At 39.5% G+C, this 25756-nt stretch overlaps 1 protein-coding gene across 9 annotated transcripts in view; it reads right to left on the reverse strand.

Annotated features, from left to right (window-relative positions):
- Nucleotides 1–25756, reverse strand: part of lnx2a (ligand of numb-protein X 2a) — an 87258-nt gene that overhangs the window by 16871 nt on the left and 44631 nt on the right. For all 9 annotated transcript variants that reach the window (XR_011342260.1, XM_069891510.1, XM_069891508.1 and 6 more), the window contains 4 exons: nt 22495–22733; nt 11798–11997; nt 10373–10738; nt 10137–10286 (listed from right to left, as the gene is read on the reverse strand). Coding sequence is in view for 8 of the 9 variants with exons in the window: in XM_069891510.1 (XP_069747611.1) it covers nt 10137–10286; nt 10373–10738; nt 11798–11997; nt 22495–22733 (955 nt within the window). In the remaining variant the exon portion in view is untranslated. The remainder of the gene's footprint in view (nt 1–10136; nt 10287–10372; nt 10739–11797; nt 11998–22494; nt 22734–25756) is intronic.

A 25756-nucleotide genomic window follows, 5' to 3' on the forward strand; every position in this document is an offset into this window, starting at 1 on the left:
ATTTTCTCATCTCTATTTCCCATCTCTTGTACTTTAAGAAAATGCTTAAAATGGAATCTTTGATCATGCATTTGCCCCAATCTTTCCTTAAGTGGCTCAGCATTATATTTTGTTTCAAAATGTTGCTTCTCATGTTTTATAACTTTGAAGACAATGCTGTTATTATTCATTTTAATTTCCTTTGGGGGGAAAAAAACAGCTGGTTAGTTTGCCCGTCCCTGCAAAGGTGGGAACACTGCTGCAGATTCATAGATTATAAATCCATGCCATCCGAATCAGAGCAAGTTTAAAAGGCTGAGACAATGTAATAGACATTTTACTAATTCATCATGCTTCACACATTATATTCACGAATAAACTTTGAATGAAGTTGTATTCTGCCATTTCTCACAAATCCAACTCTCGATTATTCAAGATAATGCGTGGTTGCCCTGGTCCTAACCCTCTGATCACCCACTGCAAGCTGCTAGTCTGGTCTGAGTATGAACTGCTAGGCTGGAGACTGCAACTTATTTTAATGTGTTTTACAATCTATGTCTTTTTTTCATATTGTTCATAACATAACAATTACAGCACGGAAACAGGCCATTAGGCCCTTCTAGTCCGCACCGAACCAAACACCCCTCTCTAGTCCCACCTCCCTGCACAATGCCCATAACCCTCCATCTTCTCCTCATCCATATACCTGTCCAACCTTTTCTTAAATAATACAATTGACTCCGCCGCCACTATTTCTCCCGGAAGCTCATTCCACACGGCTACCACTCTCTGAGTAAAGAAGTTCCCCCTCATGTTACCTCTAAACCTCTGCCCCTTAATTCTTAACTCATGTCCTCTTGGTTTAATCTTTCCTCCTCTTAACGGAAATAGTCTATCCACATCCACTCTGTCTATCCCTTTCATAATCTTAAATACTTCTATCAAATCCCCTCTCAACCTTCTACGCTCCAAAGAATAAAGACCTAATCTGTCCAATCTCTCCCTATACTCTAGATGCTTAAACCCAGGTAACATTCTGGTAAACCTTCTCTGCACTCTCTCCACTCTGTTTATATCCTTCATATAATTAGGCGACCAGAACTGCACACAGAACTCCAAATGAGGCCGCACCAACGTCAATACTTGAAGATTGTCTGCACATGCTTTTGACACTAATAATGAAAAATATCAGCCTTGTAGTGGCAACTCTGCGTGCAGCTCTGAGGGGAATCATCAAATATTTCTGTTTCAAACCACTACACCTGGAACCCACAGACACACCTGTAAGTTACATTGTATTAAGAAGGTTAAAAAACCTAGTGATCGACAGAAGCAGCAACTCCTGCAGACTGTGGGGTGATTCAGGTAGCTGGCGTACAATTCCTTTAGGAGTGATCAGACCATGCGGATGTAAAGGGGGCTACAGATTAATCTAAAACACCAGACCTTGAGACCTTCACTCCCTTCCATCTTCCTGGCTAATGTACAGTCTTTAGAATATAAACGTGAACACTGAGCAAGAAATACAACGCTGGAGAAACTCAGCAAGTCAAACATGGTACTTTATAGAGAAAAAAATGTACATAACCAATGTTTTGGGCTTGAGCTCTTCATCAAGGAATGAGCAAAATGTCAGCAGGCAACTAAATAAAATGATGAGGGGAGGAGGGGCAGGTGAGGAGCATAGCCCCACAGTAAAAGGTGGATAAGTGAGGGAGGGCACAACAGAAAAGAGGGGAGGGGCAAGGCAGTATGGCTCTGGGAATGGAGAGGGAAAGAGAAGAGCTGCAGAAAAAGTGACAGGATAAGGAAGAGAGGGAGAATAGGGAATGGTCTAGCAAAAACCGGAGCAGTCGATGTTAATGCCATCCAGATGGAAAATTAGGCATTGCTCTTCCAATTTACAGGTGCTCTTCATTTGCCAGTGCATAAGATGTGGCTGAATGAAAGAATTCTTGTCACAGCACTACAACCTGAGGGCTTCACCTTCCACTGCACAGTCCAGACACCTGCATCAGGTAAAGGCAGAGGCAGTGGCATTTGCTTCATCATCAATTCATTGTGGGGCACAAAATGCTGGAGAAACTCAAGCTGAAATGTCAGTTATGTATCCGTATGTTTGCTACATAAAGGACATTCTTTGACCTGCTGAGCTTCTCCAGCAAGTGACAATGTCAGTCACAATGAACAGCTGAAGGCTGTCCTCAAGCAGCAGCAGAAAAAACTTTGAAATACAAGCAAGGCTAATTGACCAGCTGGCAGAGAAAATGTCCGTTGGGACTCCAGCCGTTGTAGAAGGTGAGCCTGAAGTTGATTCAAATTCACCAGATGCTTTAATGAGCTCTAACACAGAGTTCTTATTTGACCCAGAGTCAAGCATATTTGAAACTTTGTTCAAAAAGTATGAAGGCTTATTTGCCGCTGACTTTGCCAAGTTCAATGATGCGTGTAAAATTAGGCTGTTGTTGTGGAAGCTAGGCAATCGAGAACACGAGCGCTACACAAACTTCATTCAGCCAAAACTTTCCTGTGAGCTCAGCTTCAGGAAAATACAACATGATGGCAGAGATATTCAATGAGAAAACATCACTGTCCAACATTCGGTATCAGTGCCTCAAAATGACTAAGATACAGAAGACATACGTGGGTATGGTGAATCAACAGTGCGAGCGTTTTAAACTCCCTATAATGATTAAAGACCAGTTTAAGTGTCTAGCCTTTGTAGTGGGAATGCAGTCGCACCAAGATGCTGACCTCGGAATGCATTTGCTACCAAAGATTGAGTAGGAGTCAGATATGACTCTTCAAAATTAACAGTTGAATTCCCATGCTTAATCTGAAACATGACAGCAAAATGATGGAAGCAGCACACCCATCTTCAAGTAGTTGTGTCCAGACAATCAAGCCAGAAGACCCCGCTAGACAAAACCAAAGTGTGACCAGCTCAGCCAAACTGCCCAGCACCTGTTGGAACTGCAATAACTAGCACTATGCTCGTGACTGCCTGTACTGATGTCAATGCCACAGTAAATACAAGCATCTTGGGCATAAAGCAGAACACTGAAGAGCTGGAAGACAGAAAACACCTGATATATTCACTTCACCCTCAAAAGTGAAACTTCAAGGTGGCTAACGCCAAATGCAGGAAATATGTGAAAGTGCACATTAACAGCATCCCAGGGAGGCTCAAATTGATACAGGGCCTGATATTACCCTAATATCAAAGAAAACATGGAAACTGATTGGTCAGCTAGAGATGACTCCAACCAAAAACATGGCATGGAATGCTTCCAGGGGCATCCCAGAGTTGTTAGGTTCAGTAGACTGTTTTGTCAGCTTAAAAGGCACAGAAGAAATGGAACATGTTATCTGGCAAAATGTCCTCACCTCAATCTCATGGGTCTTGACTGGATCGAAAGGTTGAATCTTCTGGACTGACCCCTCAACAATATTTGCCAAAGTTGCAAATGGCACATACCCCACAAAAGTTGCTTGCACTAAAACTAAGGCAAAACTCTGTCTTCTGCCAAACATGTAACTGACTTTCAAGCCAAAAATGGCCTGTTCCATACACCAAAAGGCCATAGCACATGCAGCACACTCTCTTACAGCAGCAGAGCGTAACTATGGACAAATTGAAGCTCCAGCAATTATTTTTGCAGTGAAGAAATTCCATAAATTGCTCTATGGACGGCAATTCACTCTTCTGACAGATCACAAGCCGCTCCCAGCAGTGTTTAGTTCAAAGAAAGGAATTCCAATTTACACGGCAAACCATCTGCAAAGGTGGGCAAGCATGCTACTTAAGTATTATTTCAAAATTAAATACCTGCCCACCACAAGTATCGGGCAAGCTGATGCATTGTTACAAATCGTTAGCGAGCAGTAAACAGAGCCGGATGATATTCTTGTTGCGGAACTCTCTATAGAGGCAGAGGTCAACCAGGTTTTCAAAGATGTTATTAACTCACTGCTGGTCACAGCAGAAAGAGTCAGGCAAGTAATGAGTGAAGGTGACGTCCTACAAAAGATAATGCATTATCATCGTTCAAGGAGGCCAAACACTTGTCCACGAATGGAAATCCAGCCATTCTTCAAAAGACAAGAGTAATTGGCAATCACTAATGACTGTCTTTTCTTTGCAGAAAGGATTGTGATTCCCAAAGCTCTGCAATGTACAATCCTCAAACAGTTTCACAGTGGACAGCCGAGAACAAATCAAGGGAAAGCACTTGCACAAAGCTATGTTTATTAGCCTCTGATGGATGACAAGATTGTACAACTGACATGGTCATGTATCCAATGTGCCTTGGCTGCGAAATTCCCTGTTAAGACGAATCTACATTCCTGGCCTCAACCAAGCAGCCCATGGAAAAGTCTTCATATTGACTATTAACTCCCCATTTAATGGGGAGTACTACCTCATCGTAGTGGACACATACTCCAAATGACCTGAGATTATCAAAGTAGTCTGACCAACTGCATCAGCTACAATCATTGAACTCAAGTCCATATTCATCACTTTGGTGCTCCTATAACATTAGTTTCAGACAATGGGACAATTCACTGCAGCCGACTTCGACTGTTTTTTGTTGTTGCAAGCAATACAGTATCATGCATATTCACTCACCTCCATGTTATCCTCAATCTAATGGTCAAGTAGAATCTTTTGTGGATATGTTCAAACAAGCTCTGAACAAGGCCAAGGGGGAGGGTCCAACAGAGGAGATCCTGCAGATATTCTTATCAAATTATAGGATCACTCCAAACCCACGAACTCCAGGTGGCACTTCGCATGCTGAAAACATCTTTGGTAGGAAAATATGAGCACCATGTGACATCATATTTCCACAAAGACCATAATCTGGACCGAGAGATTATGAGATGGAACAACAGTACAATTGCATGGATCCAAATAAAGCACATTTCATGATGGTCAACGTGTGTTGGTGTGGAAATAGAGATGTCAGATGTATGCCAGCTGGGGAGAATCCCAAGAAAAATTGGAGATGTTCTCTACCATGTACAAATTGGACCAGACATGGCAACTAGTTGCGACCAACAGAATGCAACCTCGCTGAAACCACACTTGGGCAACTCAGCCTGGATGCCCTGTTAAGACACATTTGAACTTCAGAAACCATTGAACCACCAATCATACAGAAATTAGCCTATACCCTGAACATCACTGAAACCCGTAAGGAAATCTCAAAGAGTTCAGAGACCAGAGAAGCCCTTCCAAGTGGATCCCAAACTTTACTCATATGAGTAACCAGCTTGAAGGGAGAGGTGCTAGGCCACCCTAAACAGAGACACCCCACCGTTGTCAGGAGTGGGTGTTACTGGTTCAGCAAACTTGAGCCATCAATCAACTAATCCAGTCATTGTGTGTGAGATGGTTCACGTGATCACCCTTGGGACCAAGGGCATTGTAAATGCTATTAATAGTTCTCTAATTGTAAATAAAAGTATTCGTTCTTGGGATTCTCTCTGGGTCTAATGAGATGGAAGCTTCTATTCCACGCAGTGCGTGCACAGCACAAACATTTGACACACTCACAACTCCTACCATGCTATTCCATGACCGCACTTTGGCGGGTCTTATTTTCTGGCTGTACTACTTCCGGCGTACAAGCAGAGACTGAGGACTACAGCGCCAGTGGTGAAGACAGTGAAGGTATGGTTGAGGGAGTCAAAGGATCACCTGCAGGACTGCTTTGGATTGCTGTTCCGGACCATATTCAAGGATTTATCTTCAAATTTGAATGAATATGCTACAGCTGTCAATGACTTCATCAGGACCTGTATGGATGAGTACCCTAAACAATAGTCATGGATGAACCAAAGGATTTGCATCTAGATCAATGGCATTTAAGACGGGTGATCCAAATCTCTGTAGGAAGACAAGGTACGACCTACAGAAGGCTATCTTAACAACAAAAAAGCAATTCCAAGTCATGCTAGAAACAGAATCAGATACACGCAAACTATGGCAGGGCTTGCAGGCCATTACATCCTACAAGGCGAAGACTAACATAAATGCCTCTGAAGTTTCACTACCCGAGGAGCTGAAAATCTTTTATGCTCGTTTTGAAAAGAATTCAACTGTACCAGTGAGAATCCATGCATAAGCTGGTGACCTTGTAATACCTGTTTCAGAGGCCAATGTCAAAAAATGTTTCTAGAGGGCGATCCCTCACAAGGCGTCAGGCCCTGATGGTCTACCTGGCAGGATATGGAAAATCTGTGCCAACCAACTAGCTGGAGTGTTCATAGACATTTTCAATCTCTCATTGCTGCAGCCAGAGATTCCCACTTTCATCATACTGCTGCCCAAGAAGAGCAGGGGGACGTGTCTCAATAGGCCTTGTAAAATGTGGATTCCCAGAACATTTTCCCGCAATCCTCCTGTGAACTGGCGATGTGAAAATGTCAGCCCGGGAAAACCACCCAGGATGTCAGCAAGGGCCGCGGATTTGGGTAATTTTCCCAGGCCTCCCCCTCCCTGTGGTCTGAATTGGTAAACGGCCGAGGAAGGGAAGTGTCGGCCTCTGACTGTGATGACGTCACTCCTGTTGTGACCACTTCATGAGGTGGCCAGAGGTGGTCCCAATGGCTGACACGACCACTGAGACCTGCTTCAGGCCACTAATCAACACCTGGGTGTCCAGGTTCGGAGTCCCAGAACTTCTCACCTCCAACAAGGGAATGCAGTTTACCTCAGGGCTCTGGGCAGCGCTAGCCAAACTGATGGGAACCCAACTCGACCATACCAGGGCATATCACCCGCAAGCGGTTCCACAGACCCTTAAAAGCAGCCCTGATGGCCCAGGTCAAAGGGCCAAACTGGGCAGATGATCTGCCTTGAGTCCTTCTGCACCAGAGGACTTCAATATCTGCAGCAGAAATGGTCTACAGCACAACCTTGGTAATTCCGGGAAAGTTCCTGCCACTGCCAAGGATCCAGAAACCTGCATGGTGGCACTGAAACAGCTGAGGGAAAGACTGGATACACTAGCCCCTCCACAGCCCCTGCCACATGGCCAGCTAGTGTTTTGTCTCAAAGGACTTTCACACTGTGAATATGTTTTTGTGCAAAGAGGAGTGCACCAGTTACCCCTCCAATGGCTATACGATGAGCCGTACAGAGTCATCAGGCTCAATGGGTCGAGGTGGGTATTGGACATTGCCGTCAAAGAGGAAATCTTCACCCTCGACTGCCTGAAACCAGCCAGTCGAGACTCAGCCCTGCAACGCAGTGGTAGGCCGCCCATAGAAGCAATGGACACTCGGATCACTGGTTCTTGGGGGGGTGGGGGGGAAGAAATGAGTCGTGTAGTGGCCTGCGAACTGAGTTATGACCCAGCTCACAAAATGGCTGGCAAATGAGGCAATCGCGAGGGCCCTGCAGGGATCAAAGGCCATCCCGCATGACCTCCTGCATGGTGGAGACAGCGGACTCCGGCAACCTTGAGGAGTGGTCAGCCATAGTGAGGAGATACCTTGCCCCATGGGAAACCAGTAACAGCTCCATGATGTCAATGTGGACGTGACTGAACCTACATTGTGCTAGCTCAAAAGTCTGGGGAGGTGCTTTAGTGTGAGTTTGCACCTTGGACGAGTGGGAGAGCGTGCAGGTCTTGGCCCACTGACTGACCTGCTTGCAGAGCCTGTGCCAGACAAACCTGCTGGCCACCATCTTTACCGTAGTTCTGCTGGCCGGATCCTCCAGGTTGAAGACCAGCCATCTCCATGCTGTCGGCATGATGGGTGGGGTTTGCCGGTGGAGACGTTGCAGAGAAGCATCTGGTTGCCAGAGACGATGACGACATCCTTCTGCCACAGCCCAGAAAGCACTGCCCTGTACGCTGAGATCCCAGGATCACCATGTTGTGCCCTTGCTAGGGCTGATCAGTCTATGCCCTAGGATGGGGAGTGGATGGATTCGATGGTGGGACAGGAGAGTGCATCAGTCACCATGTTGTTCTTGCCGGCGATGTGTTGGACATCTGTGATGAATTCTGACACATAGGATAGGTGCCTCTGCTGCCTGGATGACCACTGGTCAGACACTTTATGGAAGATGAAGGCTAGTGGTTTGAGGTCTGTGAAAACTCTGAATTGTCTGTCTTCCAGAAAGTATTGGGAGTGCCTGATGGGCAGGTAGAGCACCAATAGCTCCCAATCAAAGGAGCTGTATTTAAGTTCAAGCCAGAGGTGCCTGCTAAAGAAGGCTAGGAGCTGTCATTGCCTGTCAATTAGCTGTTTAAGCATCCCTCCGACTGCTGTGCTGGAGGTGTCCACCATGAGGGCGGTTGATGCCTCTGGCCTGGGTTAAACCAGAGGAGTGGCATTAGCCAGAGCACTCTTTGTCTTCTGGAATGCCTCAGAGGCCACTCCATCCCAGGCAATGTCTTTATTTTACCCCGCCATGAGTGCGAAAAGGGGGCACAAGCTGCTGCCAGTATGAATCGATGGTAGAAATTAATTATACCAGCAACTCCTGCAGCCCCTTCACAGTGTGAGGTTTCATGAACCACCGAACGGCCTCCACCTTCTCGGGCAGTGGTTTCACCCCGTGCCTGTCAATCTGATCCCCCAGGAAGTCAATGATCTCCCGCCTGAACTGAGACTTGGCAGTTTTGTCTATGTCCTTGGGGTCCACTGGGATTTGATGATAACTCCTGATTAAAATGATCTTTGAAAACACCCTTTCCCCTTGTACGTTGATGGTAAAGTCCTGGATATGGGGCCCGGGTTATCTGTTTGGTGTGGTGGCCTTGTTGAGGCATTGGTAATCACCACATGCCCTCCACCCTCCTGCTGCCTTCAGGGCCATGTGCAGTGGGAGGACCAGGGGCTGTCCAACTACCGCACTATCCCCAACTCCTCCATTTTCTTAAATTCCTCTTTCGTGAAGACAAATTGTTTGGGGGGGGGGGAAGGTGGCATGCCCTGGCGTGGACCGGGGACCCCTTGATGCCTTACCCTGTACTTCAGTTCTGCAGAAGAGTATTGTGGCGCTATGATTGTGGGGAACTCTGCCATGATGCGGGTGTAGACATTGTCAGACAGTGTGACAGAGTTGAGATGGGGAGCCGGTAGTTTGGCTTGCCCCAGGGGCATGGTCTGAAAGGTTTTGGGCTGCACCAAACACCAGCCTTTAAGTCTACCAGCAGGCAATGAGTGCGTAGGAATTTGGCTCGCACGTTGCACCACTGCCACGACAGTAACAGTCCACTTAAACCAGTGGCCAGCAAATCATAGGGGGATGGTGCAGATGCTGCAAATTCGTATAGGGGGGCTGTTCGCTGCCCTCAGTGCTGGTCCTGGATTGGCGTTCTGGGTGTCTTACCACCGCAGCCATTTCTGAAGACCTATCCTGGAGCAATCAAGTACATCAAATTTTGAAGGCGGCATGCCAGCAGCTATATTTCATTAGGAGTTCAAGGAGATTTGGACTGTCACAAAGTCTCTTGCAAATTTCTACACATACTGCGGAGACCATTCTGACTGGTTGCACGACTGTCTGGTATGGTACAGGGCAGGAAAAGGCTACAGAGGGTTGTGAACACTGTCAGCACCATTATGGGCATTAGTCTTCACTCCATTAAGGACATCTTTAAGAGGTTGCATCTCCAGAAAACAGCTTCTTTCATCAAAGAGCTTCACCAGTCAGGCCATGCCCTTTTCTCACTGCTACCAAGAGGAAACACACGCTCAACATTACAAAAACAGCTTCCTCTCCCTGCCATCAGAATTCTGAATGGACAGCGACCTCTGGACACAACGTAAATTTTTTTCACCTTTTACGCACTGATTATTATTAATTTTTAAAAAAAAATCTTCAATTCCATAAATTTATATGAATTTGCACCTTGTTCTGCACAATCCTGCTGCTGCAAAGCAACAACTTTCATGACACACGTCATTGACAATAAACCTGATTCTGAGGCGCAAAAAACAATTATTAATGGGCAAAAGAACATTATGTTGATGACAACCTTAAACAAGTAATTTAATGAAACGATGAATGCCACTTGATTTCCTTCCTACTCATGTCAAGTTAAAACGGATTACGAGGTTCTAAGTAAGCTAAAGCAAGGTGAACCATATATTTCAGTGAAATTCATTGCTCACTTATTGTTTTCACTCACCTTGCGAGTATCGCATTTGTTATGGGGCATGATCTGTGTTAACTGGGTAGAGTGTTGATGACTTGTATACGATTCCGATACCCGAAGAGCATTTGAGAAGTGCTGCTTTGCACTTCTAGAGATTATGAAATGAATTCTATCTCCATTATCCTGAAAAACATCAAAAGTTGCAAAGCAATTTTATCTCAAAGTTTTGAAAATATAGAAATATATTGAATACACTGAAATATATTTACCTGGATAATACGAGCAGCAAGTTCAGGTGTCCCATGCTTCAGGTCATGGCCATTTATTGCAAGTACCCGATCATTGCTACACAATCTCCCATCCTTGGCAGCCAATCCACCTTCCAGAAGATCCAGGATGAAGATGCCCATCTCATCTAATCTACGAACTAATTTAATACCAAGTTGCTCATTCGATTCTCTTTTATGCAAAGTCACATGAAAGCCATCTTGCATAGAGCTGCCATCAGGTTGGAAGTGTTTTGATCCTCCAAATCGTCTTTCCCGTAGAATTGTGAGAAAGAGAGCAGAACAAGGCTGCAAAAACACAGCCCTGGCATAGTTGTGAGGTACATTGCTGATATCAACACCATTAACCTAGAACAAAATAGTGAAGCATTGGTTTCAGAGCATAAAATATATACCTATGCAACAGAACAACTGGCTAGATATTCTAGTACACCAAAGACAAGAGAAGGGACACTAACAACCATTTTTATTGTCCAGTGAAAACTTCACCTTTAATGCTTCAGGTCTTGCAAGTGGCCCAGCATTGTATATTTTGGGTCGATGCTGTGCCTGGGAAAGGGGGAGGGAGCACATTAGATCCTGGCCTTCAAGAAGATGGCTGGTGAAGGAAATTGAGATTAGGATTGACAAATGGCATTTGAATTAGAGGAATGAGATGTCAGGTGAGGGGATGGGCAACAGCAGTCAGGTGGGATGAGGTGAGTGGAGGGAATTTAAGGATTGAGGCAGTGGAACAAAGTATCAAAAACTGGGATTTGGGTGAAGAGAAGTGTGTGCTGCCACTTCAGAAGGTCAGAGGTTGTTGCATCTGACTGTCCATAGATAGTTGCTTCGAGTAGAGCATTTTAGAAGTGACTCACTGATAAGTGCATCAGACTTACGGTTTTACCTTTGTCTACAGGGCTAGTGTAAGTGAAGAAAAATGCTTCACTAATTTTACTTTATGTTGTTTCTTTGTTTTAACATTTAATATTTAATGATTTAAAATTGAAATTTAAAGTAATTAATATAATTTTTAATTCAGAGATGTAGCACAATAAAAGGGGCTTCAGGTCCTTGAGCCTGTGATGCCAAAATGCACCCATGTGACCAATTAACCTACTAACCCCTTTCATCTTTGGAATGTGGGAAGAAACTGGAGGAAATCCACATGGAGACAAATGCCTTACAGACTGAACTAGTTCTCTGGACTCTAATGGAGTTATGCTAACCACAACATTAACCATGTTGCCCAGTTACTGTCAATCTTGTTAAGATGTCTTTTAATGTCCTGGCAGCCATTAAGGAATAACATTATTTTCACTGACTTGGACTCGAATAGTGAGAACAGTGTGAACAGGGAAGGTATAGTTTACCAATCAAAGGATACACATAAAGCAAAAATCAACATTTTTCAAAGTTTATTACCTGTAATATTTGATCACCAGAAAGAAGTCTTCCATCTTTTGCAACAATGCCATTGCGGTAAACTTCCTGAATGACAATACTCATCAAGGGGGTTTCATTCCCACCTACGATGCTTAGGCCTAGTTCCATACAGGGATTAGCTCTGTGAAGTTCAATACTGGTAATCTCTCCTTCAGGTAAACCAGGTTGCTTTGATAGCGCTGCAGTTAAAACATACAAGTGCACATAAAAAGCTAAAAAAAATACAATTTATTACGAAGCATTAAAAGTTATTTTTGCAAATATTTGTTTGTTTTTAACAGTTCCATTACATGTGATAGGATGAGGGTTCTAAGTTGTTATTTTTCCACATGGTTTCTTTTTCACCAGGAGATGCATCAACTGAATTCTAGGAATAGGTATAGATAATGATCAGTCAGTGAAGCATTCTTGTAAAGAGTAAAACCTTTAGGAAGAGGGGGAATTTAAAAAAAAATTGAACTTAGAGATAAAGCAGGGTAACAGGCCATTTTGGCCCACAAGTCTGTGCCATCTAATTTACACCCAATTAACCTACACCCCTGGTATATTTGGAATGAATGGTGGGAGGAAACCAGAGCCCCCGGGGAAAACCCATGCAGACATGGGAGAATGTACAAACTTCTTACGGACACCGCAGGATTCGAAATCCGTTCCTGAACGCTGATGCTGTAAAGGCATTGCACTAACTGCTACACCAACAGTGCCAATGAGAAAGCAGAATAAAATAACATGATTCACAAGATAGGAATGAAATGGATGTAAAAAGGAGGAACTCAGCAGGATTCGCAGCATCCATAGGAGGTAAAGATAGATTTCCGGTGTTTTGGGCTTGAGCTCTTCAAGGTATGAGAAAAAGCAGACACCCCTTGAATAAAAGAATTGGCAGGGGCAGGAGAACAGACAAACAGACAAAAGATGATAATTGGATTTGGAGAAGAGAGAGAAAAGGTGAGAATTGATAGGGGAGGTGGGGGGGGTGGGGGTTGGTTAGCTCTGAGAAGGCAGAGGGTAAAGGGAAGAGAGAGGGAGAGACAGAGCTACAGGACAGGAGTATGGGGGTGGGAGGTGGCTAATGGAAACTGGAGGCCCACGTTAATGCTAATCATTGGGAAGATGGCCAGACAGGATATGAAGTGTTGTTCCTCCAATTTGCGGGTGGTGTCAGTCTGGCAATGTATGAGACCATGTTCTGACATGCCGGCATTGGAATGTGGCGGGGAATTGAAATAGGTGGACACTGGGAGACTCTTGCTATTGTGGCAGACAGAGCCAAAGGGCTTCACAAAGCGATGTCCCAGTCTCTCTGAAGTAGCAGGAACACTGGATGCAATAGATTACCCCTACAGATTCACAAGTGAAGTGTTGCTTCCCTTGGAATGAATGCTTGGGGCCCAGAATGGTGGCAAGGGAGGAGGTGTGGGCCTTTATTCTTCATCTTTTTTCCTATCTCCCAACCAGTTACCAACTCACATCACACTGTTACCTCAACTTCATGAATCTCCAATTTGCAGTTTTGGGTATTTTCTCTTTTCCTCTCTTTTTAAATTAAGGAGGGGCATTTGCAGTTTTCCAAACTGAAGCCACCATTCCTGAATCCAAAGACTAAAGTATCTATAAGCACCTTTAATTAACCTGGAATGAAAGCCATCAGATTATGATTAATACTGCCCCACTAACTTCTCCATTAAACCTGCCCTATGAAATAGATACAAAGAGCTGTAATATTTCCGACCTCATAACAAACTCACTTTCATTAGTCCATAATGGTTCATTTCTCATACAGCTCTGGTCCTATTATACAAACAAGAGTGCTTACTGTTAGCTATTTTATCTGGATTCAAAGGCGGCAAAGTTAGCTTAGTGATTAACACACTCTATTATAACACACTCTATTATAGCACCAGTGACCCGGATTTGAATCTGGTATTGTCTTTAAGGAGTTTGTATATTCTCCTTGTGTTTCCGTGGGTTACTTCAGGTGCTCTGGTTTCTTTCCGCTTTTCAAAACATACCAGGTTGTAGATCAATTAGGGGTAATTGCCGGCACATGCTCAAAGATCCAAAGAGTCAGTTACTGTGCTACATGTCTAAATTTAAATTTAAAATTCTTCTCCTCCTTTCAATTTTCATTCATTATTAATTTCTTTGTTTCCTTCAATGCTTTAGCTTTGGTAATTTTCTGAATTAACATTGAAATAGAACCTCGGTCAAGGAGGAATGAAGAGATTCTGACCAGATCGTCCCAGCAACTTCAATTGATTAGCATAAACAGGAACACTTAAACTCTCTCTGTAGGAAGCAGAGTAATCCGGCAGAATGCAATGGGGATGAAAATAAAGAAAAATGCAAAGGCTGAAAATCTAAAACAAAAAACAGAAAATGTGGGTCAGGTTGCAACTGTACAAAGGCAAATAGAGTTAACATTTTAGGTCAGAGATCCTATAGTAGAACTTTATAAAGTGTCTTTTCGTTTTCAATTTTTTATTGAAATTCCACATCAAAAAAAGTACCCCACATTCTTAATCAAACCAAATATATATTATTAAAAGAAAATCTAATCCCACTATCAAAAACCAAAGTTGTTTGGCAAATAGAGAGAGAGAAAATAAATTCCCTGTTGCAGTAATAAATGATCTTATTAGTCAACAACTCTGCATTAATACCAAATCAAAGATTTTGAAAATAATTCAAAAAGAGTCCCCTCAAGGTTTGAAAATTTAAATTCAAATCAGATATTGAGCATTGAATCTTCTCTAAATGAATTGGTGAAGCATCCCCATTGTTGCATCTGTCAGAACAAGGAGATACATCCACACAGTTTGACTTTGGACATGTGGGCCCTATGGACTACTTTAAATTGTAGGAAGGAATGGCTAGTACATAAAAATGAGGCATTAACCAATTTAAAAATTACATTTCAAGTTTCTTCAGAGATTAAAAACTAAGTCCTGTTCCAAGGCTTTTTAAATTTTATCTAAAGATGCCCCCTTATTCCCAATATTGAACCATTATTAAAAAGGTTGCAAATTAAAAATTACATCTATTAAATTCTTATCAAAGCTCTTAGGAAATGTATACAATTGAGATCACAAAAAAATCTCTAATCTGTAAATAACAAAAAAATAAGTATTTGGTAAGTTGTATTTAACTGACAGTTGTTCAAAAGAAGAGAAAGTCCCTTCAATAAATAGATCTTTAAAATATTTAATGTCTATATAATTCTTTAAAACTTACGTCAATCGTGGAAGGTTTAAAGAAATAATTAGAAAAAATAGGACTAGAAAGAGAAAATCTCAGTAGACCAAAATGTTTTCTAAACTGTATCCAGATCCTCAAAGTATGTTTGACGACTGGATTGTCAGTTAATTTTTTTAAAGGGAAGTGAGTACCTGAGAAATAATAGAATTTTTTTAACAGAATTATATTTCAAAGAGACCCATATTGGACAGTCTTCACAGTTAATATAATATGACCAAAACGTAAGATTTCATATGTTGACTAACCAGTAATAGAACATAAAGTTTGGTAGGGCTAAACCTCCAAAGGTGGACTTTATTTAGGGGAGGTGTTTGTTCTTCCATATACAAGAGAAGATTGAGTCAAGGTAATTAAAAAAAAGACTAAGGTACAAAAACAGGCAAAGCCTGAAAAAGGTATTCAAATTCAGGTAAGATATTCATCTTAATAGAGTTGGTTTGACCAACCAATAATAAAGAAAGGGGTGTCCAATTTGATAACACCACTCTCACATATTTTATTAAATTGAGAAAATTTTCTTTAAATAAGTGTTTATAATTCTTAGTAATTGTTACACCCAAATAAGTAAATTGATATCTTATAATTTTAAAAGGAAGATTAGTATTTATGGGTGCCAAATTATTCAAGGGAAAGAGTTCACTTTTATGTAAATTCAACTTAAAACCTAAAAATTTTCTAAAATGAGAAAGTAAAGAAAGCATAGAAGGCAATTATGTCTCAAGATTAGAAATAAAAAGCAATAAATCATCAACATAAAGCAAAATGTTGTGGGCAGTATCCTTCCTTAAAATGGCAGTAATATCATTAGATTCTCAGAAAGCAATAGCCATGGGTTCTAGAGCCAAGTCAAAAAGCAAGGGACTTAAAGGACACCCTTGTCTGGTTCCACTCTGGAGTTTAAATGATTTAGAATTCTGAAAATTAATAAGAACGCAAGCAGAGGGGGATAGATATAATATATTAATTGAATAAAATCGGCCCCAAAATTAAACTTTTCTAAAATCTTAATTATTCCATTCTACCCAGTCAAATGTCTTCTCTGCATCCAGAGATATCACACATTCTGAGATCTCGTTAGAAGGAGAGGATATAATATTTAATAAACCTCTATATTGAAATGGGAATACTGATTTTGAATAAGTCCAGTCTGATTATCAGATAAAATATTTTTAGGTCTATGAGCCAAAACTTTGGATAAAATTTTAGTATAAACGTTGAGTAAAGAAATTGACCTGTATGAAGGGCATTCGACTGGATTTTTATTCTTTTTGAGAATAAACGAGATGGAAGCTTGGTAAAAAGACTGTGGCAGCTTTCCCAACTTAAAAGAAGCAGAAAAAAGAGCATAGGTGAAGTATAAGTAATGAGAAAAAAGTCTTATAAAATTCTCCAGAAAATCCATCAGATTGTAATTTCTTCATTTGAAATGGTTTGATTCAATTGCTTTTGATTAGCAGCAGAAAGTAGAGGAATATTCAATTGATCTAAAAAAAATTATTCATTTCAATATTATCCTTAGGAGAATCAGAACTATAAAGTTCAGAATAAAATTTCTTAAAGGTATCATTTATTTCTAAATGATAAGTTGCCATATTACTATTTCTTTACATATTTCTTTAATTTTTCATTTGGCTTCTAAAGGTTTTAATTGATGAGCCAATAGTTTACCTGATTTATCTCCATGAATATAAAATGGACTTTTATAGAAAAGTTGGCTTTCAATTGGATACGTTAGAAGATGATCATATTTAGTTTTAATTTCAACACACCATTTATATAAAGCAGGGACTGAAGCCAGAGTCTACTTTTGATCTAATTGTTTCAGTTGGTGAGCCAAATCAGTTTGTTCTTTATCGCTTTTTTTTATTAACACTTGCAGTATAATAAATAATTTGCCCCATTATAAAAGCCTTGAAAGCGCCCCAGACAATAAGGCTGGAAGTCTCTTTTGGAGTAATATTTTCAATAAAGAAAGCAATTTGTTCCTCTAAGAATTAAAAAAAACGTTTATCATAAAGTAAGGTTGAATTAAAGCACCAGTATCTGTTTATTTGAGGAAGACCAGGGAAGTTTAAAGATAACAAGTGTATGGTCAGAAATGACTATATTTTTATATTCACAAAATCAAATTAGCAGTATTGTTTTTGCTGTCAATAACAAGATAGTAGATCCACAAATATGTGTGATGAATGTGAGAAAAAAAGAATATTCCCTATCTTCTGGATAAAAAAAAATGAGACATTAATAATACCACTTTTTAATTAAAAAAGATTGAATGAATAAAGCCAATCTATTCAAAATAGTTAGTTTAGAAACCAGTGATCTATGCGCACAATCTATCACAGGGAGTTGGCAAAACTCCAGGTCCAAACAATTCTGACAGGAAACTCGCAAAGAATTTAATAGGTTGCCCACGCTTAGTTGACTTTTCCAAGCCCAGAATCCTTAAGTTATTTCTTCTACTTCTGTTTTCTAGGTTAATAATCTTCTTCATTAAATTTTCATTAGTCTTTGATAGCTTTTTACGTAACTTTTCCATATCATTCACTCTTCCGTCCAAAGCAATTGTGATTGCTTAATTATCTTGTTTATCATGTTCTCCTAAGATTTTTTGAAAATAATCCAATCTTGCTTTGGATTCATTTCTGAATTGTCGTAATGCATCAGAGGATTCATTGCTGTTTTTGAAGCAATTCCATGATAGATTCTAAAGACACAGGAAAGACCTCTTCTTTTCAAGTACCTTTACCACTCCTTATAGTTATGTTAAAGATAATTACAGAAGTTAATTCAAATAAATTTAGTAAGCAATGTGAAGTTTAAGAATAAGGACTTAAAGGGTTGGAAACAGTAAGGTAGTTTGGAGCATCTTTAAAAAGCTGTTACTCCATCAACAGCCAGCAGAAAGCTCCTATAAAGTGTCTTCAACCTGAAACAATAACTACAGATATGTTTCACTTTCCACAGATGTTGCCCAAGTTGTTGCATGCTTTCAGCATTTTCTGTCTTTTAAAAAAAAATTTCAGAATGCATTCTGGGCTCATGTGGTAGACCACTTATAAGATAGGTCATGCTTCAATGAAACAAGAATTGAGTGACATTTATTTTTAAAACTCAAGCCCTTCCCATTCAAATCACAATGACCAGTTTTAAAGCAGTGGTTTCCAGATCAATTTCAGTAACTAATTTACCTTAATTGAAATACAGTAGATAGAAAGAGTGAATATTTAAAAAAAAAAACAGAACTCTGGATGAACTTAATGATCAAGTGATATCTTTGGAGGAAAAATATGTAAATCGACACTTTGGTCAAGGCCCTGTTTTGGGACTTTTTAGATGAAGGATTGAGCTCTTCCTGCATGTTTTCTTTTAAGATTTCAAGATCCGTTGTCTTTATTTGCCTTCTGATGATTACAATATATTGGCCTCTTTTAATCTTGGCATTATTTCCAAATTTCCTTTCAACGTTTTAGAGAAAACAATTCTACCTGAGCTAATCTTCTCTAGCCTTGATAAAATTCTCGCAAGTCTCCTCTTTTCCATCTTGTGTAATATCACGTTCATCCAGTAACATTGTCTTATTGTCACCAGATCCAAATCTTGAAACTCCATACCAGATGTGTACATATTTGGGGCCAAGTTCATGTTTTGTCCAGATTGAGCTAAATCTTCAGGGCATTATACATTTTAGCAATAAAGTAAAAGTTTAAATATCTGGATGCCAGAAATCCAGACCACTCGAGAATCCAGACATCTTGAAAACTCTCAATTTTAAAAAATTTAGTGCACTTTTGTGTGCACAAGTTCATGCGTAAGGGCCACAGATGCACAGTAGTCGTGGAAATGAAGAAACAATTTTTTTGTACTTTATTTTATATGAAAAAACATTTCATTAATAAACTATCAAAATGTACCTGTTCATCTTTTTATTCTCTTTAAATTTTAATTTTAAAAGCACTGTCCAAGAATCCAGAAAATCCAAAAATACAGACCAACCCAATCAGCCCCGTTTTTAGGAGTTTTTATTGTATATGAACAGAATATGTTTTTAAAAAATCTTATCTACATACCCTGCTACCACGAAAGATCTGTGGTCATTTTGACAGATTATATTATACTTTATATTGTATATAGATATGCTTTTGGAAGATAAATTATGGAGTTTTTAGTTAGATCACACACAGATACAAACACTTCAAAACAGATCTCATTTAAAATGCTGGAGCTCTGCTTGATCAAGCCAGACAGTCCAGGTTCTGAATGCCTTTGCAAAAACTTGGAAGAATGCCTATAAGGACTTCACAAGTAGGTGTTAATTGGACAAGCTGTAGAGTAATGGATTATTGTTTTGGAAAGCAACAGATTAATGAACTCAGAAGATTGGGTCTGGTCCCACAGTCTGAGTGCAGTTTGCTGTTCTAAGAGAGTCATGAGGGGGAGGGGGAATTCAGTTCAGCAGCTGGGATTGGACATGACAAGCTGGCAAACTTATGGAAAAACCTCATTTTGAAGATGGGTTGCGAGTTCTTAATTCCGCCTATTCAAAGCCCTTGTGGTCCATACAAGAGGAGATGGCTGGCTGCATAATGTTTCACTTGGAATAAGGGAAACAAAAAGGAACTCTGTGGTGACCTGATTATCATCTGAAAAACCCTGATGGGGAAAGTTTCTTCGGCAAGACACTGCAGTGGCTGATCAGAAGGAATCAGTTGTGGGTGTCCAAAAGGCAACAAGAACCTTCCTGAGCAGTAACCATTTATCTTTCAAGCACTAAAGCCTGGTGAAGATTCATAAATGTTAAATTCTGTGCATAGTATAACAATTGCCTGACATCGGTGAACTTGGAATAGTGGGAAGTGAGATTGGTCTGTGAATCAAAGAACTTTCCTAAACTTATACACACATTATATATACGTGCATTTAGAATTAGAAGGGGGTTAAGTTAAGCTAAGTTAATAGTAATAAGTTAAAGTTTTCATGTTTAAAGATAAACAAAAGTTGCTTTTAATTTAATAACTATTTGTCTTGGTGAATTTCTATTGCTGCTAGGTTTTGGGGTCCTCTGGGCTCATAACATCATTAACTCCAAGGACCCTTAATTTCTTTATATTTCTCAGTGTCTCATGTACCTTGCTGGATCCTTTCTAAATCTACCACCTAATTTTTAAAAAATCCAGAATAGATTCAATATTTTTATTTTTAGGAGTGTGGCTGTCATAAGCAAGATCAGCATTTGCTATTCATCCTGAATTGCCTTTTTGAAGACATTGATGAAGAGCTCATCACAATGGTGATATGGGGTACATTTTATCTCAAAATACTTCCTCTCTCACCATTTTTATGACATTTAATATTTCACACTTCATCTTGAATTACAATGTCTATTATTTTTACTGTTAATCGCAATATATTAATTTATAAAATGGACAGGTTCACAAGCTGACGCGCGAAAACTCCTAAACTCAACGTTTTTGTTCTCCTATTGTCCTTAATCCTTTTACATGATTACACCCTTCCTTGGCTATTCCTTGATCATATTTGCCCAAATTTTTCAAGCATTCACTTCTTTATAATTTCATCCTTATACTTTCTGAACTCCTTTAGGATATGTGCAGCACTGAGTTAACAGTTATCTGAGGAAGAATTTTTTTTGTTTGCTCTATTCTTTATATTAAAGGGGCGAAGATTTTAGAATCCTACATCTGTGTTAACCAGTAACAGATTTGTTATCAGCCTTTATCACTTGAAATGCCTCCAACTACTCTGGAACTGATAGCAATAATCTAATAAAAATGTTAAATCATATTTGAGCCTATTAATCCTGGCCATTTCCATCTGAGAACTTTTAGTTCTTGTTTACCTAATACTATATATTAAATCTGTCTGCATTATTGGTGGCACAATAATTAATAAACCAGACTAGTACCTAGACCAACAATCCAGAGTCCTAAATTGAAAACCCACCATGACAGCAGGAAAATCTAAATTCAGATAAATAATTTAACAATTAGTCATTAATGATCACCATGGTAAATGCTAGATTATTGTAAAAACCTTCTACCCTTCAGGGAAATTATGCTCATTTCGTTCAACCTATGGGTCACCCCAGACCCATTCCATCTGGGTCACCATCATCTTAAATGAGCTTTTAAGGATGGGCAATAATCAGATCCTGAAACAAAATAATGAATGCATTTATAAAAAATTATCACTACCATTGTACTCTTCACTCAGACAATTCCAAAATTGGTCCATTTCTTATTTGGTTTGCACTCTATACCTTTTATATTCATTGTCACAATTCATGGGGTGGTTGAAATTTCCTACATTTTCTGTGGTATTATTTGTACTTTTAGGAATTTTTCTATTTGTGGTTAAATTCCACTCTCTTATTTTCCATATCCAATTTTGGTTACTTCCTTTCAGAAACAACTTCCAGGTTCCTATTGCACTGCTCTGTGACCTGATACAGAATGACTCCCAATACTACAAGAATCTAAAGCTGACACTACAACAAATCTCCTTTCCTACATCCTGCTTGTTATTTTAGTATTCTCTAGCCATATGGTGATAATCATGTGGTAGCAATCTGGAATTGACCTTTGAGGTCTACTTTAATCTCTCTCCTAATACCCTATAAACTAGCTGAAAAGCATCATCCCTCTTTACGGTCAATATCACATAGTACATTTCCATCGTCTCTATCACGCGACATCGCAACATAACTACCAATATGTTTTTCATGACCCTTATTAATAACAGTTCAGACATTGTAACAAGTTCTTTGTATAAACACTACTTGTATGAACTTATCTGTATATGAAGAGCCATCAATATTTAATTATACAACAGAAACTCACTGTGAGGCTGTTTTCTCTTTGAAACCCATGATTTCAAATGTTAGTTTTTCTGCACATCCTGATATCCAATATCATATTAGTTTTCCTTAAACATAATAATGGAGGTCTTTATTACTACTACTGTAGTAACTGTGATTCAGTATACATTATTTAAAACTTATTAGTAAACATCTGCACCAGGAATTTCTTTGGGATTTCTTCAGATTGACTTCAGAACTCCAATGCAAATCTTTATTCTTAAACAAGCTTTTACAGTATACATTTGGGAAATCCTTAAGAAATTCCTTACTATGATATAAAGATGTTTTACATTACATACGAATTCTAAAAGCAGCATTCTCTCTGACAAAATGCAATTTTGAAGAGGAGCTGTCTAATTTAGAAACAATATTTGGATATTGGTACAGTTAAAGGAAACGGTTTACTCAGCTGCTGCTCAAAATATATGTGTTTTCTTAAAATTAAAACTCTTAAGAAAAAAGATTGGTAAAAATATCTGTAGTTTTACCTGTATTTCCAGGTTTACATTAAATGCAACTATCAATCTTAGCTACTCACCGTTTTCCTTAGTGCTTCCTTCAAAGATGAGATTGTCTTGAGAAGATTTATCTGCACAAGTTAATGCTGCTGAAGCAAAGCTGCTGCATCCCACAGTTGCCATTTCAATCTGTAAATGGTCACTATCATCCTTTTGCCCTGCCACAGTACACTTGCTGGCAGTTTCATTTTCAGTTCCACCAGACCCACAAGACTTACAAATTTGTAGAGCAGCCCTGTATTTGGAGGCACCAGAGCACCTAAAAGGCAATCAAATTTTATTTTAAACACAACAGATGCTGGAGGAACTCAGTTGGTTGAGCAATACCTATGCTCAGAAAAAGCCAGACAAACCTTTCAGGTCTACACCCTCTATCAAGACTAAAGTGGGATGGGGGACATCTCCAGTATATAAATAGGGTGAAAAAAAAGAGGGAAGAAGGTGTTGTGGACCAGCCCCTCCCCAACCCTTCTCACCCATCCTTATAGAAAAATGTTTTTGCCAATTTTTAAAGATACAGAATGCAGGAAATGCAAACATACCACATAATGTTTAACAGTTCAGAGATTTAGGAAACAAGCAATAAATTCACAGTAATTAGCAGATATATGAAGCTTTTAAAATGTTTTAAAATATATATTTACATAGCTTTAAAAAATAAATTATGCAATGGAATTTACTTTCTACCTTAAGTTGAGGAAAATAATACCAATTATTAGAATATTTTAATTTATCATTCCACAGGAAACAATTCCTTAACTATATTGTCTTCTACATGTTGAGTAACTCACAAATTTTTAATCACTATTAATCTGATTATAATTACATTCCAATATTTAGAAGAATCTAATTAAAAGTCATCTTAGATGTTACTCTTGAGCAAATACTTGATCCAATGTGTTGCATACATAAGCGCAAAAGCCTGAGCAGTTGAACTCATGGGCATTGAACTGCACACATTTTAATATAGTGCCATTTGATTAAGAATCAATAGTTTGGTTTGCACATGTTGGATTAAGGCATAAAATAAGGGTTTAAAGGAGCCTCAAAAATTCTGTTACTTTAATTTTGTAATTTTAACTTTTAAAAAAAAATATTGATCCCCTTTGCTACTTGATTTTATCTTTATCATCTTTTCATTTCACTCATACTTGTCCAACTTCCACTTCCTGTTATGCTTGTTTCTGCTCTGAACTCCATGCTATTCCAAGGACCAATCTTTTGGTCAACAGCCTCAATATTTCCTTACATGGTTTGAAATCTAATATTTGATTGATAATCCTTCCATGAAGATGCTTTTCATTAAAAGGTTCTACAAGAAGTAAATGTAGATCCATAAGTATCTGTAATGGTAATTATAAAATAAAGAAACACAGCAATTTTAAAAACAAAATTATAATTGAAAATGCAGTTTGTCAGAAATAATGTGCAACAATTAGAGAGATGGTTAAAATAGTTTATATTAGTAAAGAAGAATGACAGCTTTACTGAATAGATTGAGAAAGATGGCCGCAGTCATTTTGTGTAAGATTATAATATTGTACCAATGGATTTCAAGGTGACACATGTAAACCTACCATTCAAGAGAAGGATACAAAAATTCATCAGTAAGAAAGTGACTACAAAGCATCTAAGAATATCAAAACAAGACTTTATAGTTGAGAACTGACGGGGTTTAGAAAGGGAAAACAAACCTAACAAATCTAAGAATTTTTTTGAGGAAGAAATTTACAGGATGGGTAAAGGAAAGCGATCGATATTACACAGGCTAAAACTTTGGTCTGGCATGTGTGGTTCAGCAGGTTTAAAATGTATGGTACAGGTCTATTCTATTTTACTAATAAATGAATATCTGTACTATTCTGTAGCCAATCAACCTTTTGCAATCATATCTTACAGCAATCTCAGACAAATTATGGACATTTTGGGTTGTGGATAATTCTCAGAATGCTTACATGACCCAGAGAATGTCTATAAAAATGATTCCATGTTATGGGGATGGACAGGGAAGGGGAAGTAATTCAACTGGAAAAGCCCTTATTTTGACTTTACATAACACCAAACTTGTGCATGTGTCAAGAAGCTCAAGAAAAATAATGCATTTCCTTTACTCTCCCAACATAAATTCCGTGAAACCAAATTTGATTCCTAGTCTCTAATTTTTGGGTAGCTATCTGTGAATTGGATAAGTGTGATTTTCATTGCCTGCACTTAAGAATAGTTCTCTTGCTCAGAGGAAGATGAGCATAGAGCACTACAGCACAGAAACAGACCTCTTTAACCCTTCTAATCCATCCCAAACCATTTTTTATGCCTAGTCCTACTGACCTGCACCCAGTCCATAGCCCTCCATACCTCTCCCATCATGTGCCAGTCCAAATTCTTCTTAAATATCAAAATTGAGCCTGCATTCATCACATCAAGCTCATTCCACACTCCCACCACTCTCTGTGTGAAGAAATTCCTCTCATATTCCCCCTAAACTTTTCCCCTTTCACGCTTAACCCATGTCCTCTGATTTGTATCTCACCTACCCTCAGTGGAAAAATCCATTTATTCAGTCTATTCCCCTCATAATTTTAAATACCTCCATCAAGTCTCCCCTCATTCTTCTACACTCCAAGGAATAAAGTCCTAACCTGTTCAAACTTTCCCTGTAAATCAGCTCCTGAAGCCCAGGCGATACCTGAGTAAATCTTCTCTGCACTCTTTCAATCTTATTGATAACTTCCCTTTACTTGGGTGCCCAAACTGCACACAATACTCCAAATTTGGCCTCATCAATGTCTTTTCCAACTTTACTCTAACTAGCTCCTATATTCAATATGAAGGCTAATATGCCAAAAGCTCCCTTTAGAACCTTATACACTTTGACTTATGAAGGCCAATATGCCAAAAGCTCCCTTTAGAACCTTATACACTGACTTATGAAGGCCAATATGCCAAAAGCTCCCTTAACAACCCTATCCACCTGTGACACCACTTTCAAGGAATTATGTATCTGTATTCCCAGGTCCCTCTGTCCTACTACACTCCTCTGTGCCCTACCATTCACCAGGTGTCCCTTCTTGGTTTGTCTCTCCAAACATAGTGCTGCAGTCTAAGGGCTACATCCTCCATTATGCTGACTGATTACTGGCATCTGGAAAACTAAGGGAAGCCCTTCCCCTTTGGCTTGGCTTCGCGGACGAAGATTTATGGAGGGGGTAAAAAGTCCACGTCAGCTGCAGGCTCGTTTGTGGCTGACAAGTCCGATGCGGGACAGGCAGACACGATTGCAGC

The sequence above is a fragment of the Narcine bancroftii genome, chromosome 7, assembly GCF_036971445.1.
Source record: "Narcine bancroftii isolate sNarBan1 chromosome 7, sNarBan1.hap1, whole genome shotgun sequence".
Lineage (NCBI taxonomy): Eukaryota > Metazoa > Chordata > Chondrichthyes > Torpediniformes > Narcinidae > Narcine > Narcine bancroftii.